The sequence below is a fragment of the Haliotis asinina genome, chromosome 2 (assembly GCF_037392515.1).
Source record: "Haliotis asinina isolate JCU_RB_2024 chromosome 2, JCU_Hal_asi_v2, whole genome shotgun sequence".
In the NCBI taxonomy this organism is placed as follows: Eukaryota; Metazoa; Mollusca; class Gastropoda; order Lepetellida; family Haliotidae; genus Haliotis; species Haliotis asinina.
In genome coordinates, this window is record NC_090281.1 from 62,272,438 (window position 1) to 62,299,808 (window position 27,371).

The 27,371-nt window shown below is 36.9% G+C and overlaps 1 protein-coding gene across 9 annotated transcripts; it reads left to right on the forward strand.

The window, feature by feature from the left end:
• The first annotated feature begins 232 nt into the window (after positions 1-232).
• On the forward strand, positions 233-27,371 carry LOC137274083 (mitochondria-eating protein-like). 9 transcript variants are annotated; one of them, XM_067807078.1, is made up of 12 exons: positions 272-380; positions 14,419-14,524; positions 15,568-15,802; positions 16,604-16,699; positions 19,253-19,420; positions 20,060-20,185; positions 21,376-21,586; positions 22,021-22,179; positions 22,985-23,160; positions 24,119-24,245; positions 24,884-25,043; positions 26,226-27,371. In XM_067807078.1, exons 1-12 carry the CDS (start codon positions 294-296, stop codon positions 26,231-26,233), a joined length of 1,659 nt encoding a protein of 552 aa, XP_067663179.1. In that variant the 5' UTR covers positions 272-293; the 3' UTR covers positions 26,234-27,371. The 9 variants fall into 9 exon arrangements, with proteins under 9 accessions (XP_067663183.1, XP_067663185.1, XP_067663184.1 ...); XM_067807077.1 differs by lacking the exon at positions 26,226-27,371 and adding an exon at positions 25,295-25,445; XM_067807082.1 differs by lacking the exon at positions 20,060-20,185 and having other exon boundaries at positions 233-380.

The following is a 27,371-nucleotide window of genomic DNA, read 5'->3' on the forward strand; positions in this document are numbered from 1 at the left end:
TTGTCACAATGTCAGTGGTAGGAATACTGTTTCAGACTATTGGAATTTTCATTGTAAATATCGTGAGCTGCAGACAATTCTTATTAGTTAAATGGCCTGTAAGTAATCCTCCTTCTTTGCTGATCTTAATTAAGCAATTCTTCTTTCCCCTGCTTATATTATTGCCGTAACGATCGTTCTTATCGCTCAACATGCTCGAGTGATTGCTGTAGCTATGTCACGTGACATCAGGTGCCCGTTATTGAACGCATGCGCCAGCAGACGAGCATTCGGTTGTAAGGGAAGCTTGGAAAATGGCCGACTCGCTGAGACGATTGGTGAATATTGGGACTTTTACAGTTCTGCAGGATAAGCTAGAAAAGTGGCTGAGTGATTATTATGTGAGTATACGATGCAAGCTTATATTACAGCCAGAGTTGTTGACTGTCTGTGGTATTTTCCTTTCTAAATTGGTTATAAACTTTTTGACATTTCGTTTGTGTAGTTCGGATTCCGTTGCTAGGGTAACCTTTAGACGCGAAAAACTAACGTTTGTGGGCATATCCAGACTAATTTGCAAAACGAAGGTAGACATGTTATATGATTGATTTGATGATATTCCTGCGAGGTTGTAAAATTTCTACTACAACTTGTCACGATATATACTCACTCAGCAATATTACCGCCATTCACTGAACCGGTCCAGACCCGGGTTTGGAGCGATTCCAAATTTTAACAATTGCCTGACCAATCCGAATAACTGTTAAAGTCTGATATCGCGAACTCGCGATTGGGCTCAACGTTGTCGGGTTCACTGATCTTGTCTGTGCTGTCTTTTTCACATGTAATTAAGTCGAGTTAAATAGTCCAATTTCAACTCTGAGCAATTTGTATTGGTACATATCATACTGGGTCTTTAGGGGGGTTTTGCAGGGACCATATAAGACATATTGTTTCCAGTAGGTTAAGGTAGAGATTAACCTTGTCCAAACGTGCTGAATCCCCATTTTCAGTGTCACCCTGATTACAGTGATGGTATGGCTTCAAATCATGGAGTAAATGTCACTCATTAACAATTGTCTGGTTGCTATAGGAATAGCTAAGATGTGAGGAATGTTTCGTTTCTGTATTTAATTTTCAATCAGTTTAATGTACAACTGCATTTTCCATGGTATGCATATATAATTGTCTTTGTATTTACTAAATATGTTTAGTCTGCTGTCTAATTTGTCTCATGTTTTAATTTGTTTGCATACAGAAAGTAAATGAAACAAAATAAGAATACTGAATTCTAATCTATTCTGATAGAAATGTCAGTATCCAGTAAGCCAAACCTAAAATAAATCCAGTGTTACAGTAGATCTTTTTTCATGTTTGAAGTGTATGATTTATGAAATGAAAATGTCACAAGAAGTTGACATGTATAGGCCTTACATGTAAAATGTTTCACGTCAAGATGTATGATACAAATTTGTCAGTGCCAATACAACTATTGATAAGCCATTGACTGACGTGGTAAATTTCTTGTAGATGACAGATATATACTTATGTGTCAAACATTGATATACCATAGATCACATTGCGGTAAGACCACTGTGTATTGATCTAGACACATTGCTGAGCATCTGCTCCAAGTGGTCATTAAGAGGGTATTGTCCATGTATGGTCACTAGGAACAAACAGTAGTAACCATAGTTATGTGGTGGAAGTGTGACATACACTGCTCCTTCATACCACAGTTGATGTCATTAGTGAGGTGGACAGTATGGGATATGGTAAATGACAGTGTACTGGCTAAGTAATTTGTGGTGTTTGTTCTTCAAATTATTACTTCTGGTGATTTGGAGCGCAAAAACCACTTATAGCTGTGTTCAGCAAAATTTGATTGAGTGTGGTTTTATGCTGTTCTCAGCAATATTCCAGCAGTATTAAAAAATGAAAACAATGATATAGGTTGTCTGTTATTCTGTGATAACTGTAGTCATATGACATCAGGTGTTTTGAATCTGGTTTTGGGTAGAGTATACTATTATCTGATTACATTTCTATGGTGTTATTTGTGAAACATACAAACAAAACCAACTAAGCACCAATGCCTCACACATACTAAGTAATTTATTTTTTAAAATGTTTATATTGTGTCAAGTTCTTAATCCCCAATTAATACAAATAAACAACTTAAGATGAATTAATTAATTAACAACACCCTGATTAGTACTCCTTGTTATTTGTAATATGTTCTTTTTGAGATTTGGCCACTAGTCTGACACCAGAGTATATTTCACATATGAAGCAGCAATGATCGGAAAGGGTTGAAGAAAAACAATTTTGGAGGTTTAAATGTTGCATTTGATGCGTCTCTCAATAATCTTTTAATAGTAATAGGCATGTTCTCAAAAGCCCAGGTATAATATTGGCAAGTACATTATTTGATAATTGTCCTAAGAGGTCCAATTTTGTTTGATGATATTACTATTTCTTTTATTGGATGAATATCAGTATTCTGTTGATTTTAGCATGTACTTGTATAAAGAGACTGGGAGGCTCTGCGTGAGATACAGAGTGTGATATTGATTTATTGGACTGTTTCTCAGATACAGAAGTTTATGTTTATCCAGTTATTACTAAATAGCAAGTAAACACTGAAGATAATCATAAACATTTACTTTGCAATAAAGATGAAAGATCAAAGCAAACATTCCCAGCTGTAAAACTATTGGTTTTGCCAGAGACACATCTTGACGTATTGTGATGCACAATACCAGGGATAACAATGACGACACTCTTCACAGATGTATTGGTTCACTGTCCCAGGCTGCGTTATGGGTGTTGCAATAAGGTCTCCTGTGTCTCTGACTTTGGTTTGTGTTGCGCAGAGAACTTCCTTGGCTCTTCTGTTGTGATAGGTGCTGCACAGAATTCTTAAGTGTTTCTGACTGTGTGGTCGGTGCTGTCTGCATGACTGAATCTAACAACCACCTGAATATTTACTTAGGCAATGACAATGGCTCCCTGACAATTTTCATATATGTTTTTTCAAACACTAAGCATTCATGAGTTTCAGAATTTTATACATCTACGGTCAGAATCAGTGTTTGATGTCTACCTTCATCTAGTAAATGGCTGCCATGACAGGAATACTGGTACAAGCACTAGTTAGGTCACTCAGATGATAGAGAAACTTTCCTTCCCTACTAAATTAAATTTCTCAGCTGCTTCCTTGAAGCTTACTGAAAACCTACAGCAATCAATAAAGAAGGTCTGAGGTTTTGACATGCAGGGAAAATCAATGCTGCTTCCCATACAGTCATCACTGAGACGTCACATGCCGCTGCATCATCGTGGGAGTCATTGTCCTCAGATACAGACATTGTTGCATACTGCTACTGGTGCATCCATATTTCATGTATACACCAACCATTACTAATGGCGTGCGGTTGCTAAGATCAGTGCATCATGATGCCTTGTGAAATTTGCTGAATAATGTAATGATCATCAAATAGTTGGATATGCCAAGATATAATTATTGTTGATTTACCGGCAGTTTCCAGTGCATTAGAAAATATGGCGCTAAAATTTCCTTGAGGGGCTCTACTCTTGACGGATCCTTAGAATGAGTCAGGTAAACTAAGACTCAGTATGAAAATCTATGAAATATTTTTTGGTAGTAGCCAAAATAACGATAACAGTTAACATATCCCTTAAACCCTGAAATTCTCATATCCTTTAGTTGAGGTCATATGGGACTGAACACCACTCAAATACAGAATACTGATGCCATTCATTTTACCTTGTGTATGGAGAGTAGCTGACTATTGTGAAACATAGAATTATGGAATTAATTCATAAAAAGAGCTTAACTCACTACTACGACGACGACGACGAGGAGGAGGAGGAGGAGGAGATTATAGTATGTATTAGTTTTCAGCATTTTATAAGTTGGTATGATGAGGATGAACACTTTAATGGATAGACAACTTCTTTCTTGCAGAAAGTTTTGGTGTAAATTATAATAATTCACATGACATGACAAAAATATTGCACCATGAGTTAATGGCTAGAATGTTATTCATCACAACTGACAAGTTCTTCCCCAGTACCCATGTTGGTGATATGTTTTACACCCAGTAGGCAAAGTGAACTGGTGACTCACTGTTGTAAGTAGCCATCTTGAAAGTTGAAGGCCTGCAGTTTAACTGCATGCCATGGTGTGTATTCATTGTCATATTTCTCAGATTGACTTCACCCTGCGCATTTAAAATTTACAGTTGTATAATCACAAAGTTCCGCTCTCAAGTAAGTGAGTCAGGTCAGTTTGATTGAAGATTATCTGTGTAGCAATATAATTTCCTTGTAGAAGACCGGACAGGTAGGAATATATTTCAGTTGCCCAGTCTGACATGTTACCAGCTGTGTGACAAGTGGCAGCTATCTATTTCAGACACTTGTCAGGACAACGATATTGAAAGCCAGCAAGCTGAACAGTCTTGATCAGACCCTAGATACAACATAGACTAACTGAACACTTTGATGTATCTTTAGAACATCTAACTATTGCATGGCAATGCACTATCTGAAATTGAAAGTCAGTTTTTTAGGTATCACGCCTGCTGATCCTTGAAGTAGAATTGATAGATTTGAGTGATTTCTCCAACTTGAGTGAGTAAGTTAAGCTTTATGCAGCTTTTAGCAATATTCCAGCTGTATCATGGTGCCTGACACCAGAAATTGGCTTCACACATGTTGGAAATCAAACCGGGGTCTTCTGTGTGATGAGCAAATGCTTTAAGCACAAGCCTACTACACTGCTGTCTCCAGCTTGAGACATGTTACAGCTGATGTATGATTATTTCTCAATGGTGTGCCCCATGACCTGCATCAGTTTTACTTGTTAAAGGCATGTTCAGAATGGTTAGTAAATTCTGGGCTCAGAATTACCTGCGACAGCAATAGAGTGATGTCATCATGATAGTTTAAAGTAAAAATGTGAATAGTTAAAATCTCTTGTGATGTTGTTCAACAATTCCTGAAAATGGTTTACTTTGGTTCTGATCCTCGTGGCCTCTGCATACCTAGGGTCTGCTTTAGGTGGGGGATTATATTCTTAATGTACATACCACCTAGTCAGCAGACATCATGCCAAGCACCAGAAGCAGTCGAGTGGATCATGTCTAGAGAAAACAGCTATTATTGCTCGTTGTGGTTGAATCCTTCCTTGTGTAAGATGGATCACACTATAAGGGGAGGTGTTAGTGACTGTTTGGTGACAGGATCATAACTTAAAGACTTAAATCTTGAAGCCACACAAGGTATATACTAAGGTATTTCTGAGGATTCAGTGTTGGAAATTGATTTTTAGGATTACTGACATAATTTTGTGAAGGCTTCACAAGGAATGAATTAGAGGTGTTATGACTCTCTTTGACGTGTCATTTGCTTCTTGGTTACATGTACAGTAACTGACACTGGAGGTCATCTCATGGTGATTCCAGGACCCAGTTACTAGACCTTTTCTTGATTGGTTACTGGTGAAGGTCACGGCTAGAACTGTTTCTCAGCAGCCTGTATTTGTTCTAAGAGGCGACTAATGGAATTGGTGGTCAGTCTTGCAGACTTGGTTGCCTCATGTCATCAGTTCCCAGTTGTTTCATCATATACCACCTGTGTAGATCAGTGCTCATGATTCTGATCACTGGTCCAGAATTGATTATTTACAGACTGACACCATGTAGCAGGAATATTGCTGACAGAGAAATGAAAAAAAGATTTGACTGGTTAGGTTCAGCAAAGTTATTGACTATGTGTCATTGTAACCTGATGATGAGGACGACTGCTCATAAACAGACATAGTTGGCAGTGCAGAATCAAGTGTCAAAAAACAACAACCTCAAGCTTATTGAGAATCCAGTGTACCCCCTAAGATGGTAGCAGCTTTATCATTGTTACCTAAAGATTATGCTACTTCACTTTGGACCAGAAGGCTGGTTTTTTTTCCTAAATATTTCTTTTATTAAAAGTTTTTAATTAATAAATTAAGTCTTTTAGTCTTAGCCCCATATTTAAATTTATTGAAACATTGAGTATGAAGTCATGTATTAAACATGCATGTAATCATTATGAGTGGCTATGTATTCATTATGGAGAGGTCAAGAAGTGCTTCACAGTATCATTTCATATCCTGCTGAGTATGACACTGAAGGTATTTGTTAGATCAACTCAACCCAAACTCCTTTCTTTGGCACAGTGCCATTACTTCTAGGAAATATTTCCAGGATTTCGCTGAGGAAAGGTGAGTTGGGGGTGAAGTTATTTCTTGGTTTGTTTATGTGTGTCATAAATACTGCTAGGACTGGCCGTGTGCATGGTTGATTTCGAGTAGGCTGTTGTGTGTTAGTGAAGGGAGTACTGTTGAGGGGAGTGTTTGAGAGGACTTTAATGTAATCTGTTGTCCACAGGTATTTAATGACAAGGCTTAAAGTACAACAGACCAACCACTCACATTGTGGGTATCTGTATGGGAGGAGCATTCAAGTGTCTATAGTGTTATAGTTATTGCAATGCTTAGTGGCCTTGTGGTGGTGCATTTCAATATGTTTTGGAAAATAGTAAGAGACCTGTGAATGGAATGCTATGACTACAAATTTGCAGAAAAAATGAACCAAGTTTGTTTTCTCCCTCTACCTTTCATGAAAATTGAGTCAACAATATTTTACATTGTGTAGAATGTGAATTCCCATCGTCTTTCAGATTGCTGACAGTGTGCTAGTGGCTAGATGTTTAAAAAAATAAAATAAATAATGTGGGTTCAAATTCTGTACCAGACATAATCCACAAAAGTACAAGAATCTGTTCTTACTGAGAAAGTGTAATCCAATACGTATGTATTTGACCAAACCAACAGCTTTGTGTGTATTCATAGCAATGGACAAGGGAGCCATGCCAATTTACAGTTGGCAGGGGGGTACACAAAGACCTTATCTAGACTACTAGTTGTTGGACCTCCATTTTCTGGAAGCCATCATAGCTGATTGGTTAGATTGCTGGTTTGCTGATGATTAGACACCTAGCTCTGAGAGGGTAGGTTCAAATCCTTACCGGGACTCAGCTCAAGAGGATAGCAGACTCTGTAGCACTAGATATAACACATGTTACAGGAAGATTATTGTTGACCAGTCAGTGAACAAGAACACAAGGAACAACATCCTTGTGGGCAGTATGGTCATAGTCATGTGTTATAGCTGCTTGGAGAATCCTTGTATGTCGGTTCAAGGACCCTCATTTTGTGGTTTTGACCTCTGGTATTTTAAAGGAAGCTAATAGGAAGAGTCAGAACCAGTTCAGATACTTTGTAACAATGGACATGTTTAGCAGGTACTTGGCAATAGTAAATTGATTTCCCTAACCCATCTTATCTGACTCTTCACATAAAATAGTTTTGGTGCTTTTGTGGTGTTTTGTGTTGATGTGCTGGGTTAGTACAATGCTGTTATTGACTTTTTCATAGATTGTTTGAACCTGGTCGTGATCAAAAGGAATAATTGATGACATAAACAGCTAACTCATTACAAACACAGTGTTGAAAAGGGCTGTAAACAACTTCAAAAAGGTTGAAATTGGTTAAAACAATAAAGAACTATCATTTCAGAAGCTATGATTAGGAACGTGGGGAAAAGTCATTCATATTTGTATTTTGATGACACCTGAGTACAAGAGGCTAAGGATAACAGGTCCGAGATATTCATCTGAACACAATTAGTGCTTCGGCACCTGGTATTCATGCTACTAATGAGGTGTCTTTTATATCTTTGATAACAGGACTATAAAGAAAAGCTTTTGATTATTTGTTTTACGTTATTGCACTGAATGCAAACTCATTATTTTGGAAAACTTTGAACAAAATGCTTACTCGTTCCTACTTTGTCTGCTAAATGTTCAAACCCTGAATAAACCCCTGCTGTATTATGTGGTTTGATTTTGTAGGATACTTTATTTATGTACAGTTGGGTGGTGGGGTTGCCCATAGGTTAAAGTGTTTGCTTGTTACGCTGAAGACCCAGGTTTTATTCTCACATGGGGACAATGTGCCAAGCCCATTTCTGGTGTCCCCTGTGTTGATATGATGTTACTATGCATAATATGTAATATAATATTGCTAAAAGCAGTGTAAAACTAAGCTCACTCTCTCATGTGCAGTCAGTGTGATAATTCAATTTCTTACTGAAATGTGAGCAATGAATCCGAAGATCTGTAAACAAGCAGTTCCCAGTTAACCCCAAAGTCAGTGTATGTAATGAAGTGGGTCTGTTACAATATTGAGAAATGGCATTCATTCTCCTGAATAGGATGTATATCACAGATGTCAATAATGTTATATGGCAGATCCATGGTTGCTAGGGCTTATAATTAACAACAGATTACTATACAGCTGAATGGTTATTGATAGGAAGCCAAGATGCCATGTAAAGCTTTCACTGGCTTATGGAACTGAAGAATATCCAGCGAACTGTTAAAGGACCTCAGTTGATTATGACAGTAAGGCTTTGCTTGGTTGTTGGTTTCCACAGGATCTCCTTTGATAAATTTCCCTGGGGTGATTCTAAACTTACCCGCCACACATTCCAAAGTCAACATGCTCTTACATGCTCCACACAGGCTGTGATTACTTTCTCAGTACGTGTGGTATACTTACCTATATATACTTAACATACACGTTCATTTCATCCCTGTTAGAACATGTTGTCCATTGCACGTATATTTAAAGTGTGCTGTCACACAGGAATGTAAGTGATATCATTTATTTCGCTTTGGTTCATGCTTAAGCTATTCAAATTGATTACACTGCTCTGTAGATTAATTTTTAACCCCAGTATGTATCAGCCTTGACTGATAGGAACGAATGGGACAGGGATAATGATTACAGGTGTTTTGTATTGGCTTTGCAGGGGATTGTGTAATTATTGTTTTGTAAATGTTGTATTTGGTGTCTCTTTTCTCATTTTTATTGCTTGTTTAGTAACCTGGGTACTAAACGTCAAACACTACAGCATTCTTCATTGGCACACAAGTCATGAAATGATCTGAGTTTAGTGTCAGGATGTCTAAAGCTTTCTGGTATATACATACAGCCTGCTGAATTCATTTCATCATAAGGCATTGTAAAGAGGGTGGGTGATATCAAACAGTTGGTGTGTTGTTAAAGAAGGGTCAACTGAATCAATAATTTGGATACTAGATATAAAAGTGAACATCATTATTTAATATAGTCTGGTATTTTCAAGTATACACAAGTTGAAGCCAAAGAAAACATAAATAAGGTAATTTGTACCTGAATTTACTTGACTGAGAGTGGAATGAGTTTCATATTAGGAACCATTATAAACTGTTAAATTATTGCAGACTGATTTTAAATTCATCTATTTCTATTAGCAAATATTAGAACAACCACAAAATGTTTGTTGTTTCGTATTGTACTCGTATTTTAATGACACTATTACGTTTATTCCAGAGTGTCATGTCATGAAAATTGTGAGTTTGATATTTCAGGTTTTGTTTGAGGATGTTGTTATGCTTCTCTCCTGTCAAATAGGTTCAACAGCAGCAGTGAAAGGATTAAATAGACATTTTATTTGTAGGAGAAACTGTTGAGTATCTTAGGTGTGAAAAATATTGGAGAATATTTGTATCGTACTATTCTAAGGGTCCAGTTTACATTGAATTTTCGAAAATAAGGACATTACAGCCTCAGTCCTGTGACTGGTTTGGAATGATATTAAAATAACCAATAACCGTCTCTTATTGATTGAGGAATGCAAGGAACCTCAACATGTTCTATCATCTCTAGATCTGTAAGTAAATCACACAACCAGCTGATTAGCTTGTCAAAATATAATTCATTTATAAAGAACTACTGAATTAAATTCTTGAAAAAAAACTACTTCTTTTTACCTAACTGTATATACACCAAAAAAAACAGTGGAAAATATGGCTTATAATTCATGGACATTGCACAGTCATTTATGTCCAGTAGTAATAGAATGTATACTTCTTCTGAACATATACTCTGTAGTATTCATATACTCTCTGTAGTATTCATATACTCTCTGTAGTATTCATATACTCTCTGTAGTATTCATATACTCTCTGTAGTATTCCTGCAGTAATTAGCAATCTTACAGTGCTCCAGTTTCAGAAGTTTATTGTTTGCGCATTAGGTATTTATGTTCCTTTTTAATAGGCAGTAAATGATCAGACTCTCTAGTCCAAACTTTGGTAAATATTCAAGCTGTGAGAAGGGAAAAAACCAAAATGCCTATATTTGTTCATGTGCTGTGCTAAATGGGTCACATGTCATGCATGCTCAGAACAATCATCTATCTTTTAGCCACTATAAGCCGAACAGACAACTCTGTGCAATCTTTAGAGGAACTCTTCTACTGTGTGCACAGGATAAATGTATATGATCAACAAATAAATACAAAGCACAAGGCAAACAACCTGAACAGGCAACATTGCATAATTTTGTACAGTGTTGTTTATGTTGGAAGTGATGCTCCTGATGTTGATCACTGGATTGTCTAGTCTAGACTCCTATATTTACAGACTGTCATCTTATAACTACTAAATTGCTGTGTATGACAACACACAAACAAACCTTCGGTCTTTTACAGTTTGATTCAATATTAGTGTGTACATTTTGTATGCGTATTAGTATGCAAGCAACTCAAATTTTTTTGCAAACATTTATTTGTGTAGTTTATGCAGATCATGGTCCTGACTCTTCAGTGTCCCTATTTCTTCAATGTCTTGAATACTGTTCTCATTCTCCCATCAACCCAGTGAAGATCTGGTGCAGAACAAGCCTTCAGCAACCCATGCTTGCCACAATAGGCGACTTTGCTTGTAGTAAGAGTCGACTAATGGTATTGAGTAGTAAGACTCGCTAACTTGGTTGACGCATGTCATCAGTTCCCAGTTTCTCAGGTCAGTGCTCACGCTGTTGATCACTAAATTTTCTGGTCCAGACTCAGTTATTTGCAGACCGCTGCGATATGGCTGGAATATTGCTGAGTGCGGCATAAAACTCACTCAGTTACTCATTCTCCCACCCAGCTGTTGTACAGGAATATTCTTTATTTCTTTTACCTACTATAAGCTTAAGTAATGCCTCTGTGATTTATTAAAATAAAGGGAGGTGGAGGGGTAGTCTGGAGGTTAAGGTGTTGGTTCAAAATGCCAAAGACCCAGGTTTGATTCCTGACATGCATATTTCTGGTGTCCCCTGGTGTGATATTGCTGGAAAATTGCTAATAGCAGTGTTAAACTGTATTCATTCACTCATTGAAATAATGCTTTTAGTCAGTTTGAAGACATGCATTACCCATTTTTCCTGAACAAGTCTGACAAATAGGATCAATAGTGGGTCTCTTTGACATGATCTAGAGCATGACTTGAGCATGCGGGTCAGTTGATAAAGGCAGCACTATGTTATGAACGTCAATACTGTTGATCATTGACTGGTTGATATAATATGGCATATTGTGTGAAATCAACCCAGTATGGAATATTGAATTAGCCACCATGCTGAGTGTTCTTATTCCGCCTCATTAGGGGACTTGTCAGGCTTATATCAATATCATATCAAGATCATATCAATATCACAAGTCTCACACTGAGAGGATCATCTACACACTATCAACAAGCTGGTTGTTAGCCGAGGGATATATTGTTGTTGAAGAATAGATCAGGTGTTTAAAGTAGGATGAGTATGTCTGACTGTTAGATTGTATGAATTCCTGGTTTCCGGTGTTTACTGTTAAGCTGGTGAAGAATGTTGAAGATTGAGGATAAATGTGTATGTTTTCTTGCTGCGTGATTAATGTTTGATATTATGATTGTAACGTTTGTATGTAATCATCCAAGCTACTCACAAGGGTCTTTAAAAATATACATGTGATGATGAAAGTCAATGAAATGGTGGCAGTGAGTGCTGTTAAATATTAAAGTGAAGAATCCAATACAAGACTTGATATTGCATTGTATTTATTATTTGTACATGTTGTTTCAAACATTACTGTACATTAGTTGGTTGATGAACTGTTACTTATCAATAGTTTATCCATATTTTGTTTTGATTGTTGAAGAGCAAGAATGGAAATAGGATGGCTAGTATGCTATTCAAGAATTATGAGGGATACAGGGCTATTTCATGCTGTTACAGAACTAGAAGAAAGAGCTTGTCTGTTGGAATTGTGTATTCCAAAGAATGTCCAAATAAAATGTTAAAGAGTGCAAAACACTCTACATTATGCCATTACTAGAGGAGCCCAACTGGTTTCTTAAATTGTGTACCACACCCTATGAAATGCTAAGTAGTATAGTTCATTATACTTCATATCAAACAGTACAAACATTACATATTGTACCATTACTAGAAGACAGAAAAATACCCCCATCAAATATGGAGGAGTATAGTTCATGATGCTTCATAATATAGACAGAACAAACATTACATATTGTACCATTACTAGAAGACAGAAAAATATCCCCATCAAATATGGAGCAGTATAGTTCATGATGCTTCATATCTTGGGCAATGCAGCACAATACATATTGTCTTGTTTCTAGGGGAGAGCAGCTAGCCTACTTGAATTGTGCAACCCACACTGAAAACAGCCATGTGATATGTTGAATAATATTGTATATGGTGCTTGATATCACAAACTGTGCAATACCTTGCATAATATACCATGACTTTGTTCTTTATTCCACACCAGCATCAGAGTCCAACCACATCTAATGAAGACTCTATCAGAACTTTAATCAATCTAGCTTCCTTGTGAGGCTATCAGCCTCCTGTCAGAGATGATTGTTCAACCTTTTTCCACCATTGATCATCCCAGCTTGGGAAGGAGATGGCCTATGTTATTGATTGGATGAAAAAATTATTTTTCCAGAGGCTATTGATTTCGAAATAAACTAATGAATAAGAATAATAAAAACCTTTCAATATTTGATGCTGTTTTTAGGATGGTGAAGAATGCTAGTATTGATTTTAGTTTATTCCATGACACGCTCCTCATCGTGCTGCAATGGATGAGTCAAGTCTACGTTTACAAATCGTCATTGTTGGTTATGTTTACTGCAGATTGATTTTTTAAGAAGAAATTAAGGAGATAAAGTCTGAATTATGTTTTAATGATCAATACTGATATGTGAAACTGACACTGAATTTTTAAGGAGGTTTTGTAGAAATACAAGCAGAGGTGGATTTAGATGGATTGCTACTGTGAAGGAAGGAGTTGATGAATAGTGATGCTAGTCAGTCATGATAATGTTTCTTGTGTGAAGGCATTCAAGGTTGAACAGAGAACTGTCTGACTCTCAGTGCCTGAGATGTCGTCGTATCCCAGCTGTGTAGTTTGATGCTCATACGTACTGACACATGCCATATGGTTGGAATGTTGCAGAGTGTGGCATTAAACAAACAAACAAACAAACAAGCAAACAAACGGAGAGAGAGAATCTGATAATCAGTTTTCCGATTATTTGTCAGGCTTCATTTCAACCATTTTTTAACATGCTAAAAAACGAACCTCTTACGCTGGTGTGAATTTTCAGCAACTGAACCTAGTTAGATCCAAAATGTGAATGTTTGGCTTTTTGCAACAAAAGACATTGTTGATGTGACAACTACTAGAGGTATGATAAGGTTGGATGTCATTTCCAAAAACTATTTCATCCAAACTTTGTTCTTGACATTTTCTGTGATTGATTTTAGTGTTACTTCTTGCTTATGTATTATTATTAGGCCAGACCAATTTTATTTCTTGTTTTATCGATCTGCTGATTATATTTTTACAAGAACAAGAAAAAACATCCAAATGTCTTTTATTGGCCAAAAATGTAAAGTTCCAAGAAAAACATTTTAGATTGTTTTTTTTACATCCATATACAATTCATAACTTGCCAAAAGTGAAATAAATATTACTTTGACTGGTGATTTTTTTTTCCTGTCTCTAAGCTTTCTGGGGACAAAAATGTCTAAAACAAGAAATGAAATCGGTCTAGCTGAAACTTACATTACAAGACCAACATAACTTATCAGAATCATGATTTTGACAAATGACTACAGACTCAAGGTACCAATATAGGTACCAATAGCTGTTCTTTAAACTAGATCGCTGAACAGGGGTTGCACTTCATGATGTTTCTGGTTTTCAGTTTTCTGAAGGCAATAAATATGAAAAATAACATATTGATTGTAGTCTTTGAAGTGGTGCCACTTAGTAGATGCTACCTGATGCAGCTGAGTGGCAGAATCCTTATTGCTCAGTTTTCTGAATGCATCAAATACATTCATCTTTATGTGTGAATTCAGAGAAGTGTTCCTTTCTGGTAGTTTATTTGTTATGTTGAAATGCATAATCTTCAATGTTTTAGATCAACACCTGTGACCAGAATGTTGCACGAGGCTGTGAGATCATTGAGCTCAATGCCAAGGTTCAGGGCCAGCTCTTCAAGCTTCTCAGCGTCTGTGCATCCGATGGTGAGCAGGATTTCTGAGTTCTTGTGCATAAGTACTGGATGTCTTTTTCACACAGGAACTGGCCACATCCATTTCGTGAATAATATCATTATGAATCCATATAATTAAAAGAAGATTTATCCATGAAAGATCTTGGTCATTATGCATACAATTGATGCATAGATCAATTCATGAAACAAACTTGTGATCTTAACATCAAAGAGATATTTTCAATCTGTATGAAAGGAGCACACTTTCTACATTAGAACTGCTTGCAATCTCACTCAGGGAAAATGACATATGAGTTAAAAAATTAATGAAACATTTAAAGTCTTAGGTGTATGAAGAAAATATCCTGTGAGTGCCTTGAGGATATCTCACTTTGGCTCTGCCAATTGTCTCTCATCCTTAGATTAGCACTACCTTTCAACACAAAGCCTAAGTAGACGCCAAAATTTATGTAAAGATTAATTCAGTCAGTTCTTGTTTGACTGAATTTATGTGACATATAATTTGTATCAAGTAACAATATGTTGGTAACATAAACATATATCAGGTAATTGTCCATAAGTTTGTACAGAACGACCATTTTTTTATATATAATAGCAATTATGTAAAAACCATTAAAAATGATTTATGGTACAGCAGTTCTGCAGGACAAATTAAACTTTCAGAATTAAACATTTTAATTGTACCTTGGAAGCTGTTTTTGATGGTATTGTTACTGTATTCTCTGATCAATCATTCATACTGTGATCAGTAATTTAAATATTCGAAATTTCTTTTGTATGCCAAACATTCAGTCGTTAATAGTGACTGAGGGCACTATCAACCTGACATCTGCATAGAAAAGTGGAGACCCTCACATTCTAAAGTCACATACTGAGAAATTATTTTTTAACAAGGGACAAATTATTATATATTACTACCCCCTATTTTACTTATCTGAAATCGTACATAAATATGCAAGTGTCCAGTTTTGTGATAGTACCTTACATTCAAACCACATGTCTAATGGTTAATTCAGCCCCAAAGCATTAAATACAAATGTATCTGTGCCTCAGGAGGAATGTACGGAGGCGCTAACATCATCAAGTCTCGTCTCCTGCCTTGGTTGGGCCAGAACTTCTTCACATCCGGCGGCAGCGTGACTGCTGACACCAGTCTGTCGGTGCTAGCCGAAGCCTCTGCCAAGGACCGTGAGATCAATGACCTCCAGGACATGTACGAGAGGTCAATGGATGACCTTGAACGGGACCTTGAGTCCATGAAGACAGAGAATCAAGATCTCAGGGATGAGTGAGTGGACAGATCTCAAACTTGTATTTTAATTTGAAGATTAGGCTAATCATATATATTCAGGGATGAGAATTTGCCACTGATCAATGAAATTCCAAAACATTTTGCATTATGAGAGATCGCTTTTGTGCTATATGTCATTACCATATACACACAAATCCTATTACTCACTTTCAGCGGAATTTTGTTTTGAAAAAAAGAATTCTCATCCATGTATAAGACATGTAAGACAGTAAGTAGATGTTAAAAATGCCATTTGGACTCTAAATTTTTCTATGGTTTCATTCACTGAGAGTTACCACCATGATACACCAAGTGACAGAAGTTAAAATGCCAGTCAAAGAGTTGAGTTCATGAAAAGAGTAGGAAGTTAAAGAAAGAAGTCATTTGAATTTTTCCCTTGTGGCATTTAAGGAAAATTTTCAAGATCCTGAGGTCTAGATATATTTTAACTAATGTTATTTGGTTGGAGCAATATCAAAACTTGTGTAGAGTAGGCATGGATTGTGCCATGTTACAGTTTGGAAAATGTAATTATTATATATATGAAAAATTGCCTAAAATCAATTCACTGGAATTTGTCAAGCTAAGTTCATCAATATTTTGGTAACGTTTCAACAGTCTCTGATATCCTTGTGGGCTACCTCCATGTTTTCAGGCTACAGGAAACTAGACTAGAGTTAAATAGCAATGTGCGATGCCTTTCTGGCGACCGCGATTACCTGGATACAGAAAACAGAGACCTAAAGCGAAAGTAAGTATTGTGTTGTGGCACTGAAGTCATGTTGTTTGTCTCTGTAGACTGGCCGACACTAAGATAGAACTAGACAGAAGTATGCGAGCATCCACCAGCGAAAAAATGTTCACAGATGTTGAGACTTCGGAGTTGAGGAGAAAGTAAGAGCTGCAGCACCTCTCATGTAGACACTGTCATCTTCATCACTAGATGCTTCATCACTTGTAGAATGGTGCTTCATTCATGGGGGGTAGCAGCTTGCTCTGTTTGGACAGAGATGCAAAGAGGGAATGGCTTGATTTTACAAAACAAATTTCACACTTGTCTGTTATTACACTGTCTAGGTTTAAATGGGCATTGGAACATCGAGAGTAATCTCCCTGGAAGTGAGTTTTGGGAGAGGTTACAATTTTGGATTTAAAAGATGCATTGTAAAGGCATAGGCCTTCATTCAGGGTCTTAAAAATATGTTGAAAAGCCACTTGCCACAGGGCAAGTGACTTCAAGCAAGTAACCTGTCCTGACTAATTTTCCACTTGCCCCGATTGTATGACACAATGCGTGATGTTAATGTTTACTGGACTAATGTTCTTATGTCATGGCTATTTGCCGTTAAGCATTATATATGTTTCAGTTGAATTATGTATAAAGGTGATGGGGGGCATATGCCAGATAGCTCATTTAAGTATGATTATTTCAGAAAATTCCCATTTGTAATGGTTAATGTAAGAGTTACTATCAATATGAACATTTCCTTATGACATGACCCAGGTTAAGATCCAGCTTGTGGTCTTTGTGCAGTGATCATGACACAGCCTTTGAAAGAGTTAATTAAATACTAACTTCTCTTTATGGTATGAGACTTTGCAAGTTAATTAAAGGTATGTTTGGAGGGTCATTATTTGAAATTTTAGAACATAATGAGTGTAACATCTTCAAACCTGATCATGAGTTTGATTCTTTCATCTTGTACTAGTCTCCGCAGTCTTAAAAGGTAACATATAGTTTATAGAAATCCATTCCAATAGTCCTGAATCTGTTGTCCACTCTCTTGTAGAGTTTCATCCAACTGATGGTACCAGCATATTTCAGTTCATTTTTCACCCCGCTTCCATTGCGTCAATATCTTTGCTTTCAATTGTTTTACTGCGCAGAATTTTGTAGTGCTTTCGTATACCTTTCTACAAAAGTACTATACAAGTACACTACTCAGCTTTTGGTGGGAATACTTGAAATGTCATAGACTGCTTGGAGTTGTAAAATACCAAGTAATATTCTCATCAGAGAGAAAAATTTTGATTTAATCTTTTTTAATATAGATTTCCTTCAAGAAACGCAATTGTTATGTGTTAAGTTTGAGCACACACATTAGCACATTTCTGCAGTGTGTCTTTCACTGATTGTCTACACAATGACATATTTCAGTATCCCTTTCAAATGTTGGGAAGTCTATTTTCTAATTATGAATATTGTTCAACAATTCAACTGTTCAACACAGACTATTGAACGTGTAACCATATAATACCTAATTATGTTACACTGGAATGAAGAATTATGATACATATGTTTTGAATCAGCAATATTTTGTTCATACATCCATGTACTTTATTCACTTTTCTTTCATGGTATTTATTCCAATATTCAACTTTATGAAGGCCTTGTAAAGACCTATACACCTTATCGTTCCACTATTCTACTGAAGAGTTGCTGTGACATCTACACCTGCACTATGGGAATCTTGTGATGACCACTTGCACTGACCAACTCACTGTGTGTCCACTCCTGCTACCACGCAGGAGCCCTGTTGTTGATCGTTACTGACCACCTCACTCACACCATGCTTGTACAATGGCTAACTTTACGTTGACATGTAGAGAGGTTGCCAATCATCTCAGTTTCAACTCTTTTTCACAAATTTGTCTTAATTTACGTTTTGAGTGAAAAACTCCAATAATCAAATGGATTGGCTGATCCAGAGGGGAAGTGTGCAGCCCTCCTTTTGTCATGAAAGTTTATTAAATAACCATGGAAATGGGTGAAAATGAACTTTGCATCCCCTTGTGTTCTCAACCTTTGCAATATTGCAAGCTCAGCAGCTGGTCAATTTCTCACGTTAAAGCATAGGTTTTTGTAATCTTGTTTAATGTGGGAAAATATTACACACCTTACCAGTATTTGACCTGACCTTTGTGGAGGTCAGTATTGACTTCCAACCAAAGAGAAATATATAAAAGGCTGATTTCTAAGATAAGATTCATCAGAATTCAGTGCAGTGATATGTATCATTAAAGATGAGGCAGTGCAAACACAGCAAATAACAAGTCTCTAGGGAATAAGTCTCAGTGCTGTGTAAGAGTTAAGTGTTTCCTATCTATACAAGAGAACGTGATTTGCCGGTGTCTTTGGAAGTCCTTGAACTCAAGAAAATGTTGAGCATTTGAGGTTTAAGAAGACAAATGTGTTGGAAAAGTGTATGTCTCAAAAGTCAGCCTCATGTGGGCTGTACAACATATATTACCTACCCCAGTAGTATCAAAGAACAGGGACAATTTGTTTCAATCGTCAGCAGTGGTCAGGGTAGAGCTGACACTGTAATTTTTATTTCCTCGGAACGTTTAAGAGTAGGATCCCAAGATTCCCATAGTGCATCAGTGACCAGGTTTCTGGTAAATGAATCGACCATACAGTGCGTCAATAGAGTTTCATTTCCGTAGACTTGCAGCGGCAGAGGAGGAGTGCAAGAATCTGCGAAACAAAGCAGGTCTTTTAAATGATTATCAGAGTGAGATTCGACGCTTAAGGGATGATATAGCCCTCCTCACAGCTAGGCGAGACGTCTTACAGCGCATACCCCCCAAAGATATTTCGTATGATGTCAATGGGTAAGAAGAGCGAGTCTACTAACATGGGGCTCGGTCGACACATTTATTTATTTGTTTTGTTTATTTATTCATTTCTTATGATCCTCTGACACCCTAACCCATTTCTTTTGCATTATATATAATTTGACATGCTTGGTCTGTTCTGTGTGGAATAATTGTTTTAAAAATTTAAAATCCTTTCTGGAACTGATTTTTTGCAGCAACTTTGCGTTATGGATTTTTACATAACCATCAGTGATACTTGACTAAGCCATTTCATGGAAGGGCTGACAAGGAAGTTTGGGTTTCTGGTTTGAAATTTCTGTCTTGACAAAAAAGATAAATAAGAAGGACGGAGGAAAAAGAATGAAAAGGGGTCTTGTTAATTGTTCCTGATTGGTAGCCTTGATTCTTTGAGATTTAACAGACTATAAGGGGTCAACTTGTCAGTATTTGTATACCAACAACGGAAATATTTTTTTTAACATGGCTATGGGTATTATAAGATCAGAGAACTGAGATACCTGATTTATGTTTTTTCCTTATTCTGAATCAGTAAAATGAATATGATTATTCACACAGAATGTACCCAACTTAGCTTTTCATTTACGCTTTTAAAATTTCGGACACTCATTTCTGTCTCGATGTGGTTGTCTTTAGGCTAGCTGATGCACAGGATGAAATAGCCAAGTTACGAGTTAGGGCAGGCCTTGTGGATGATTATGAAAGAAAAATGCGGAATCTGAGAGACGAATTGTCGCTCTCCTATGGGAAAAGGGACTACAAGTAGGTTGCCCTTTCTTCATCTCATGCTGCACTCCGGACTCTCTGTGACCAAATCTGCAAACTGAGTTTTAGTTTTAGACACTGTGTGCTCTGAGTGTGTGTTTTCATAATTACATCTGTAGACTAATGCTTGTTTTGTAGTAAAGCATGCGAAGAAAGCTTGGTTTGTTTGTTTTACTACATACTAGAAAGTGTACTAAGAAACTTGTAGTTAGGCAAAAGTGATACTGCTTGTATTTTCAAGATTAATACATAGAAGATTTGATTTAAATACTGATTTTCAACAATTCCTGTTTTTTGCCATAAAAAGCGGCTAAGTCTTGCTGTCTTGGTTGATGCATTTCATTGTGTAGATTCACATTTGTGTAGATTGATGTTCATGATGTCAATCACTGGATAGGATCATATTAATTTAGACCACTGTCATATAGCTGGAATACTGCTGGAACAAACAAACAAACAAACAAACAAACAATCAATCAAACAATCAAACAAACAAACACTTTGTGCTAATGTAAGTCTTTGCTTCAAATAAATTAGCAAACAAACTATTTAAGTTCACATTTGAGAAAACTTCATTTAGAAACAGCATCAATCTATGTGTAGTGATATGGTCTCTGAGTGATTGTAGATGATATCATTTGTTCACATGATGTTTTGAAATAGAGGTAAAAAATTTTGTTTGACTGAAGTTTTGAAGTAACATTTAGCTGATGATTGCTGTGATTAACAAGAAGTCTGCATGATGTGCTGGTTACTGAAATGATGTGTTCTGAACAAACTAACAATTAGAGCTTTATGCATGAAGTTTTTGCAGAGGAAATGCATGATATTAGATGAGAATGGTTACCTGATAATAATGAATAGATGCATGTGGTTGATCTTGATGAAATATGAATCAACAGCAGATTTAGAATATGACTAATATATTTAGAATATGAGTAATTCCATGTAATTATAAAATTGCTGAATCAGCAGAAATGAGTAAATCACCATTTCTAATGAGTGGTATTTTGAAGTTTTAAATGAATGTCAAAAGAATTTCTTTTCAATTCAATTCAGTTAATTAAAAATTAATCCTGGTAATTTTGATTTATTGGTTATGAGAAAGTGTAAATTAAAAGAAGATTTTACTGAAGGTGTTTTGAATTGCAATCCTTTCATCATTTAAACTTGACTCTTTTGTGCAGCCTGTCTGACAGCATGACCTCATACCGCTACACCTCAAGAATCACGACCCCACTGGCCATCGATGACCCTGTGCAGAGAGTCCGCCAGCAGAACCTGGTAGCCAGATTCAATGATATGTTTGCTCAGGATCGTCTTGACGCCCTTGACACCCTCAGGCGCTACTCTGATGATCACGAGAACAACCAGAGAATCATCTACAGTGCTATTTCCGTGAGCATAACCTATTTATTATGGTGTTATCCAAGGCTGCTTTGCATCAAAGGGCTTGCTCAGAACAGTTCACAACTGTGCATAAACAAGTCCAGGATATAGGAGGAGTCCATGATTTTTTGAGGATATTCAGAAGGGAGATCCTGTCACTGTGAGAGATAACAGCCTCATTACCTGTTCTGTGTGTCATCTCAAACTCACATGAAGGTCAAGGTTAGAAGTGGTCTCAGTGATGAATAGAATAAGTGGTCAGGCATGTCATTGTATCCTGCCTGTGTTGACTGATGCTTATGATCTCACTGGATTGTCTGGTCTAGATTTGGTTATTAATAAACCGTCGTCACAGCTGGAATATTGTTGCGCATGGCGTTAAACAACAAACAGATTTTTGTACAGACTTTTGAACAATGGTTGACACAAAGAATGTATTACAGGAGGCCTTCAGTACAGCCAAGCTTGCCTTCCGCCAGTTCAAGATGAAGGTGCGAGCCAACCTGGCCAAGACGCATTATGGCCCTGAGACATTGGAGGAGGCTGTGCAGGACTACATCAATCGCAACAGTGACCTCTATGACCTTCCTGGGATGGTGTCTGTTAGTGAACTATAAAGATATTCCTTTTAAAACTGTTTTGTTGAAAGACTTCATTGAATCGATTTGGTAAAATAGATTAAATTATAGATATATGAAATTTGTTGGACAGAATGTAAATAATCTCATGTTATAGACCGTTTGGCTGAAAAGTGGACCGATGTATTGCAACCTAACTAGAAAACTGTTAAACATAAAATCCTCAATGAAATGCTGATCATAATCAAAACATCATACCATCATACCATACCAAGTTGTTTCACAAACTGTCATAGTAATATTGACACAGTTCACTGTTTGTTACAAGGGAGGAGTGCAGAGAAAGGGACAGCCAAGTGTGCTAGAAGGGATGGAGACAGTAAAGCACAGATTAATTGATCAAAAGCTTTGTCAACTCTTGTGCACCTGCTTCTTGAACTCCAGTCTGTCCCTTTCGCTGCACTCCTCCCTCGTAGCAAGCTTTAGTTTTCGAGTTAGATTGCAATTCATCCGTCGGCTTTGAGCCAAATTCACCATAGTTGACATGTTGTACAACAAGAGCAATCACTGACTTGTAAAGTATAAGTCTGATATAAAGTCTTAGGAATTAGGGGTATGATTACACTAAATTGACAAACACAGTTTCTAAATTGGCTAATTGGATCGTGTTAATATTCCAAACTGTAGCTACAACTTCACTCTGGAACTAAACTGATCTGCATATGCTACTCTTCTTGGGTCATGACTCTTGTGAAAGTTAATGGGGCATTATATTCAGAGCCTACCCCACGAAACCTTGGCTAAGTTAACTATTTCACTATGATTACAGGATGTTATCCGTGCCCTCAACCGCAATCCCAAGATCTTCCTGCCTCCTGATGCCACATTTGCCATCGTCCAACCCTTCATTCGGGAAGCCTGCAAGCTGGCCTGGCAGATGAGTGCCCTTGCCCACCCTCTTGACATCGCTGCCTCCACTGACGCTGAGCTCTTCGATGACAACAAGTAAAGCACTGTCCCTCCTATTTCCCAACAAATAGTGGCCAGTATTATGCCAAGTCTTTGCTCTAATATAGCAGGCCATAAACTCAATAATTAGAGCTTTTGAGGAGACTCTGTAAAAATGTAATTTCATACCTAACACAGAGATGCCAATCTTTTCAAGTTAATCGTAGTTGCTATGCCTCAAATTGTGCCAATACAATTGTACTAGAAATTAGAATTCGGATATTAAACATATTTTCAGACTTCACTTACCTTCCATTCCTCAAAAATTCAATAACATATTCGAACTTGAATCATTGTGAGTAACAAACTGTCTAACAGAAATCTGAAGCTGATTTCAATGCCTTTGTAATTCTGTGTATTTAGATGACTTTTGTGGTCAAACTACTAATTTTGACTCATGAAACTACTATTTGCAACAATTTTGTGTTGGCTACTCTGCTCACAAGTTTCTATTGCTCTACAGTTCTTTTTTGTTCTTTGAAATATGTAAGTATCTTTACCTCACATTCTCATTGATTTGCAGGAGCAATATTTGTAATACACATACACCAACAAAAGGAACTTTTCAAAAACTCAAAAACAGTTGATCAGTGTATTAAGTTGTAAGGCTAGAGACTGTGGGTAATAGCATGAATCGCACTAGTGTTCAACTCCCTCGAGCTCAGTTTGTGCCTGACTGATATGGACTTGAACTCTCATGGCTACGTTGAATACATCACCCATTCGTGGCATCTGCCTGAATATAATGGAAACTTGCATTGTGATCTGTTGTTGTGAAATTCATTATACATAAAGCAGGTGACAGCTTACAGATATTAAATTTTAATCTTTCCAAATAATATTTTTCTAAAAAAGGTCACCTATGTCTCTTGAGGAAGACAGTTTATGCCTTGTGCCAAGAGACACAGCAAGCCGAGATGCTAGTCTGTGTGGTAATGATCATGTTTGTTTGTAGGTATCGCCGCAGCTACGACTCAGAGTACACTGCCCCCTTGGTCAACCACCACATCTGGCCATGTCTCATGCAGGGAATCAAGACCCTTGTCAAGGGGGAGGCACTCACCCGTCGCGGGGCCTCACTTGTAAGTACAAGGCTAGTCCAAACATTGGGGTTTGAGGATCAGCTCTCTGTTTTTCAAACTAAATAGCCTGTTTGTACATACATCGCAGAAATTCTGCAGGTATTATTTGAATGTCAGTTAAACGATAGTCATACGATCCTTATTTGTAGCAATCTATAAGCAGTAGTTATGGTATGCCATTTCTTCTCTTTTGAAATCTGATAAAATATTCAAACTGTCATGAAAATATGACAGGTCACAACATAAAATTATGTTTATACTGAAGGACTGTTCATAATTTATGGCAAGGGGGTGATGATGGTTTTTGTGCAGAAGCTTGTACAGTGTGAACACCCCCTAAAATTTATGTAACCTCCACCAACACCTCCTCAGAATCACTCCCTCAGCCATAAATAATGAATGGACCCTAACTATGTTATTATCTGTGACCCTAATATAACCTTTACCTCAGCAGAGTTCATAAAGGCATAGAGGTGAGAAACAGAAACATGTTAATGTCAACTCTTACTTATGATCCAAATGTAGCCTTGATCTAAACAATGACCTCTATAGGGCCCAGATGTCACCCTATGTCAGAACAGAAAGATGTAGATATGGACTGTAAGATTATGACCCTAATGCAACCTTGACCTTTACAGACTTCATCAGGTCGCAGAAGTCGTAGCCCTACTCGTTCTCGCAGCCCGTCCCGTGCCCTCAGCCCCAGCTTCAGATCGCGGTCTGTGAGCCCTCTGCGTAGGAGTCGCTCCCCCAGTCCACGTCGCTGCCTGAGCCCCCTTGGAAGACGTAGCCCCACAGGTCGGTGGCTCTGAACTCAATAGTTCTGTGTGACACTAACTACCACATCCATATTGGTCAGGGAACCATTCAAATTGTCTATTTTCGGATTTTTTAAGATACCTTGATACTCAACGTTTGTCCTATGCAAGTCATTAGAAGTAGTCCTGAGTTAATGGTTTTGAGATAATCATTGTTTTCAGGTAAATGTTTTTAGTAGTAGAGGTAATATTTTAATAATAATATGTATTTTTTTTTAATTTTCAAACTAGGCGACATCGTAACGAACCATTCACGACGATACACCTATACTTATAAATGCACAAGTCGGTAAACTTCTTCAAGTCCAAGAATAGACAATTTAACACTTAGTATCACAAGACATTTGACTAACCACCTCTTAGAGAATTGTATACCAGTTTCCAGACGTGTACTGTATTGATGACTATATATGTGTGAGTGTGAAGAGATCCAGTGTAGATTGTTCCAGATATAGCATAGGTGAAGTTATCGTACTCTGAGAAAGTATTTTGACATCTGAATGAGCTGTTGAAAGGACACTGATATATAAATGATGCTTCCATTTTTTATGCTTCAATAGTGAGAAATGAAAAACCCTGAAAACTGTGAACTCAAAATTACATTGTCATTTATTATGGAAACCATGTGCTGAAATGTTTTATGCTTAAAAAATATTTTCTGTATTGAATTAATTTAAGCTTGATACAAGATCTGAGAGATTTTTAATACAGAAATAGATGTAGGCGATTTCATTAGTTTTCAGAGCATGTAGGAATAGTTTTGCTACACCTCGTCCTTGATGATGAAGTTAATCCATCACTAACACACTTGAATCCAGCTCAGCAGCACATATCACGACTTTATCTTGAATGGCAGCCAATTTGTTGATGATTTTGAAAAGAGAATGTCAAGGTCCATTGCATGAATTATGACATAATTTCTAGGGCTTGATGAATTAGAATTCCGGCAATTAAGGTATATGTGTTATATATCATATAACATAATCTCTATTAATACGTTGATAGTGATTATCTTGTTGAAGTTTTATTGATCTCTAAAATTTGATTGGCTGCCATTTTATACCAGATTTGTTTAACTGCACATTTTAATATATCTTTAATATTACTGGTTAAAGAAATATATTTCTGAGAGTATCTGAAGATGTATTTTCTTCCATTTCAGACTACTAGCAAGTTAACTAGGACTGCCATTGTTATCTGTGGCACTGGTAGTAGCATCTGTTCAATGTCTCCACATACATGTAACCCAGCTCACCTTTTTCAGAATACAACCATAGTCAACTTCACACCACAAACACAAGCAAACAGAAAACTTATTGAGCCTTCCATCAGCCACCCCCAACCATAGCATTAAATGTGACTACAACAATGTAGAAAGACTTAGTGTTGATATCTTATGTTTGCTTGTGTTTGTTCAATATTTTGTAAGTCATATTAGAGAGTTCAAAATGACCTCCTCGTGTGGTTCATACTGATCCGTCCAGATCCGACTGTGATATGTTTGAAATTCTTGTTGACTAATCCCCATGTATTTTCTGTTTTAACCACAGGTTCTCCTACTAGACGCTCTATCCTCCGTTCCTCAAAAGCCTTACGATCTATTTCGCCTAAATCCTTTTAGTCATCTTGCATGTTAAATCCAGCTTCTAGAGCTGTGCTATTTTTTTTTGGTAAATCTGTAAACAGAAACTGCTTTTGTGTGATGGTCGGATAATTTGTTTGGGCCAAGTTTCTGATCCTTTTTTCCGCCTTTTATTCTCCTGTCTTACTTTTGCTTTTTGGATCTTAGTGCTGCAAGAGTTACCTGCCCTTGGTGAAAGGTTGTTGAGAAATACTGCTGTTATTATCTGCTTTTTAGAGGTCACTATTTAGTAAATATTTATGAATACATATGAAATTGTACCTATTTACCATGTACACGTTTAACCCAAATATCAGTTTAATACCTTACTACTTACATCTGTCTCAAGTGAGAATATATCATTTATTAATACTGTATTTCTAATATCCTGTTTGTCTTAATGCTGTACTAACTTAATGTTTTGATCTGATTATGATGGTATTGGTATTTGTTACACTGATACAATTTGACATCCTCGATCAGCATTCATGTGTGACTATGTATTTGGAAGTGAATACTGTTTACTGGGGTAGAGAGTTTTCACATGTAGTTCTGTAGGTTAATATTGTAATTACATGATTGATATTTTGTAAGTATTGTAATATTTATACTGCAAATTGTCCACTCAATGCACCTTCCTATTTATAACATTGAAATTATTTGTAATAAAATCTATAGTAATTTTTA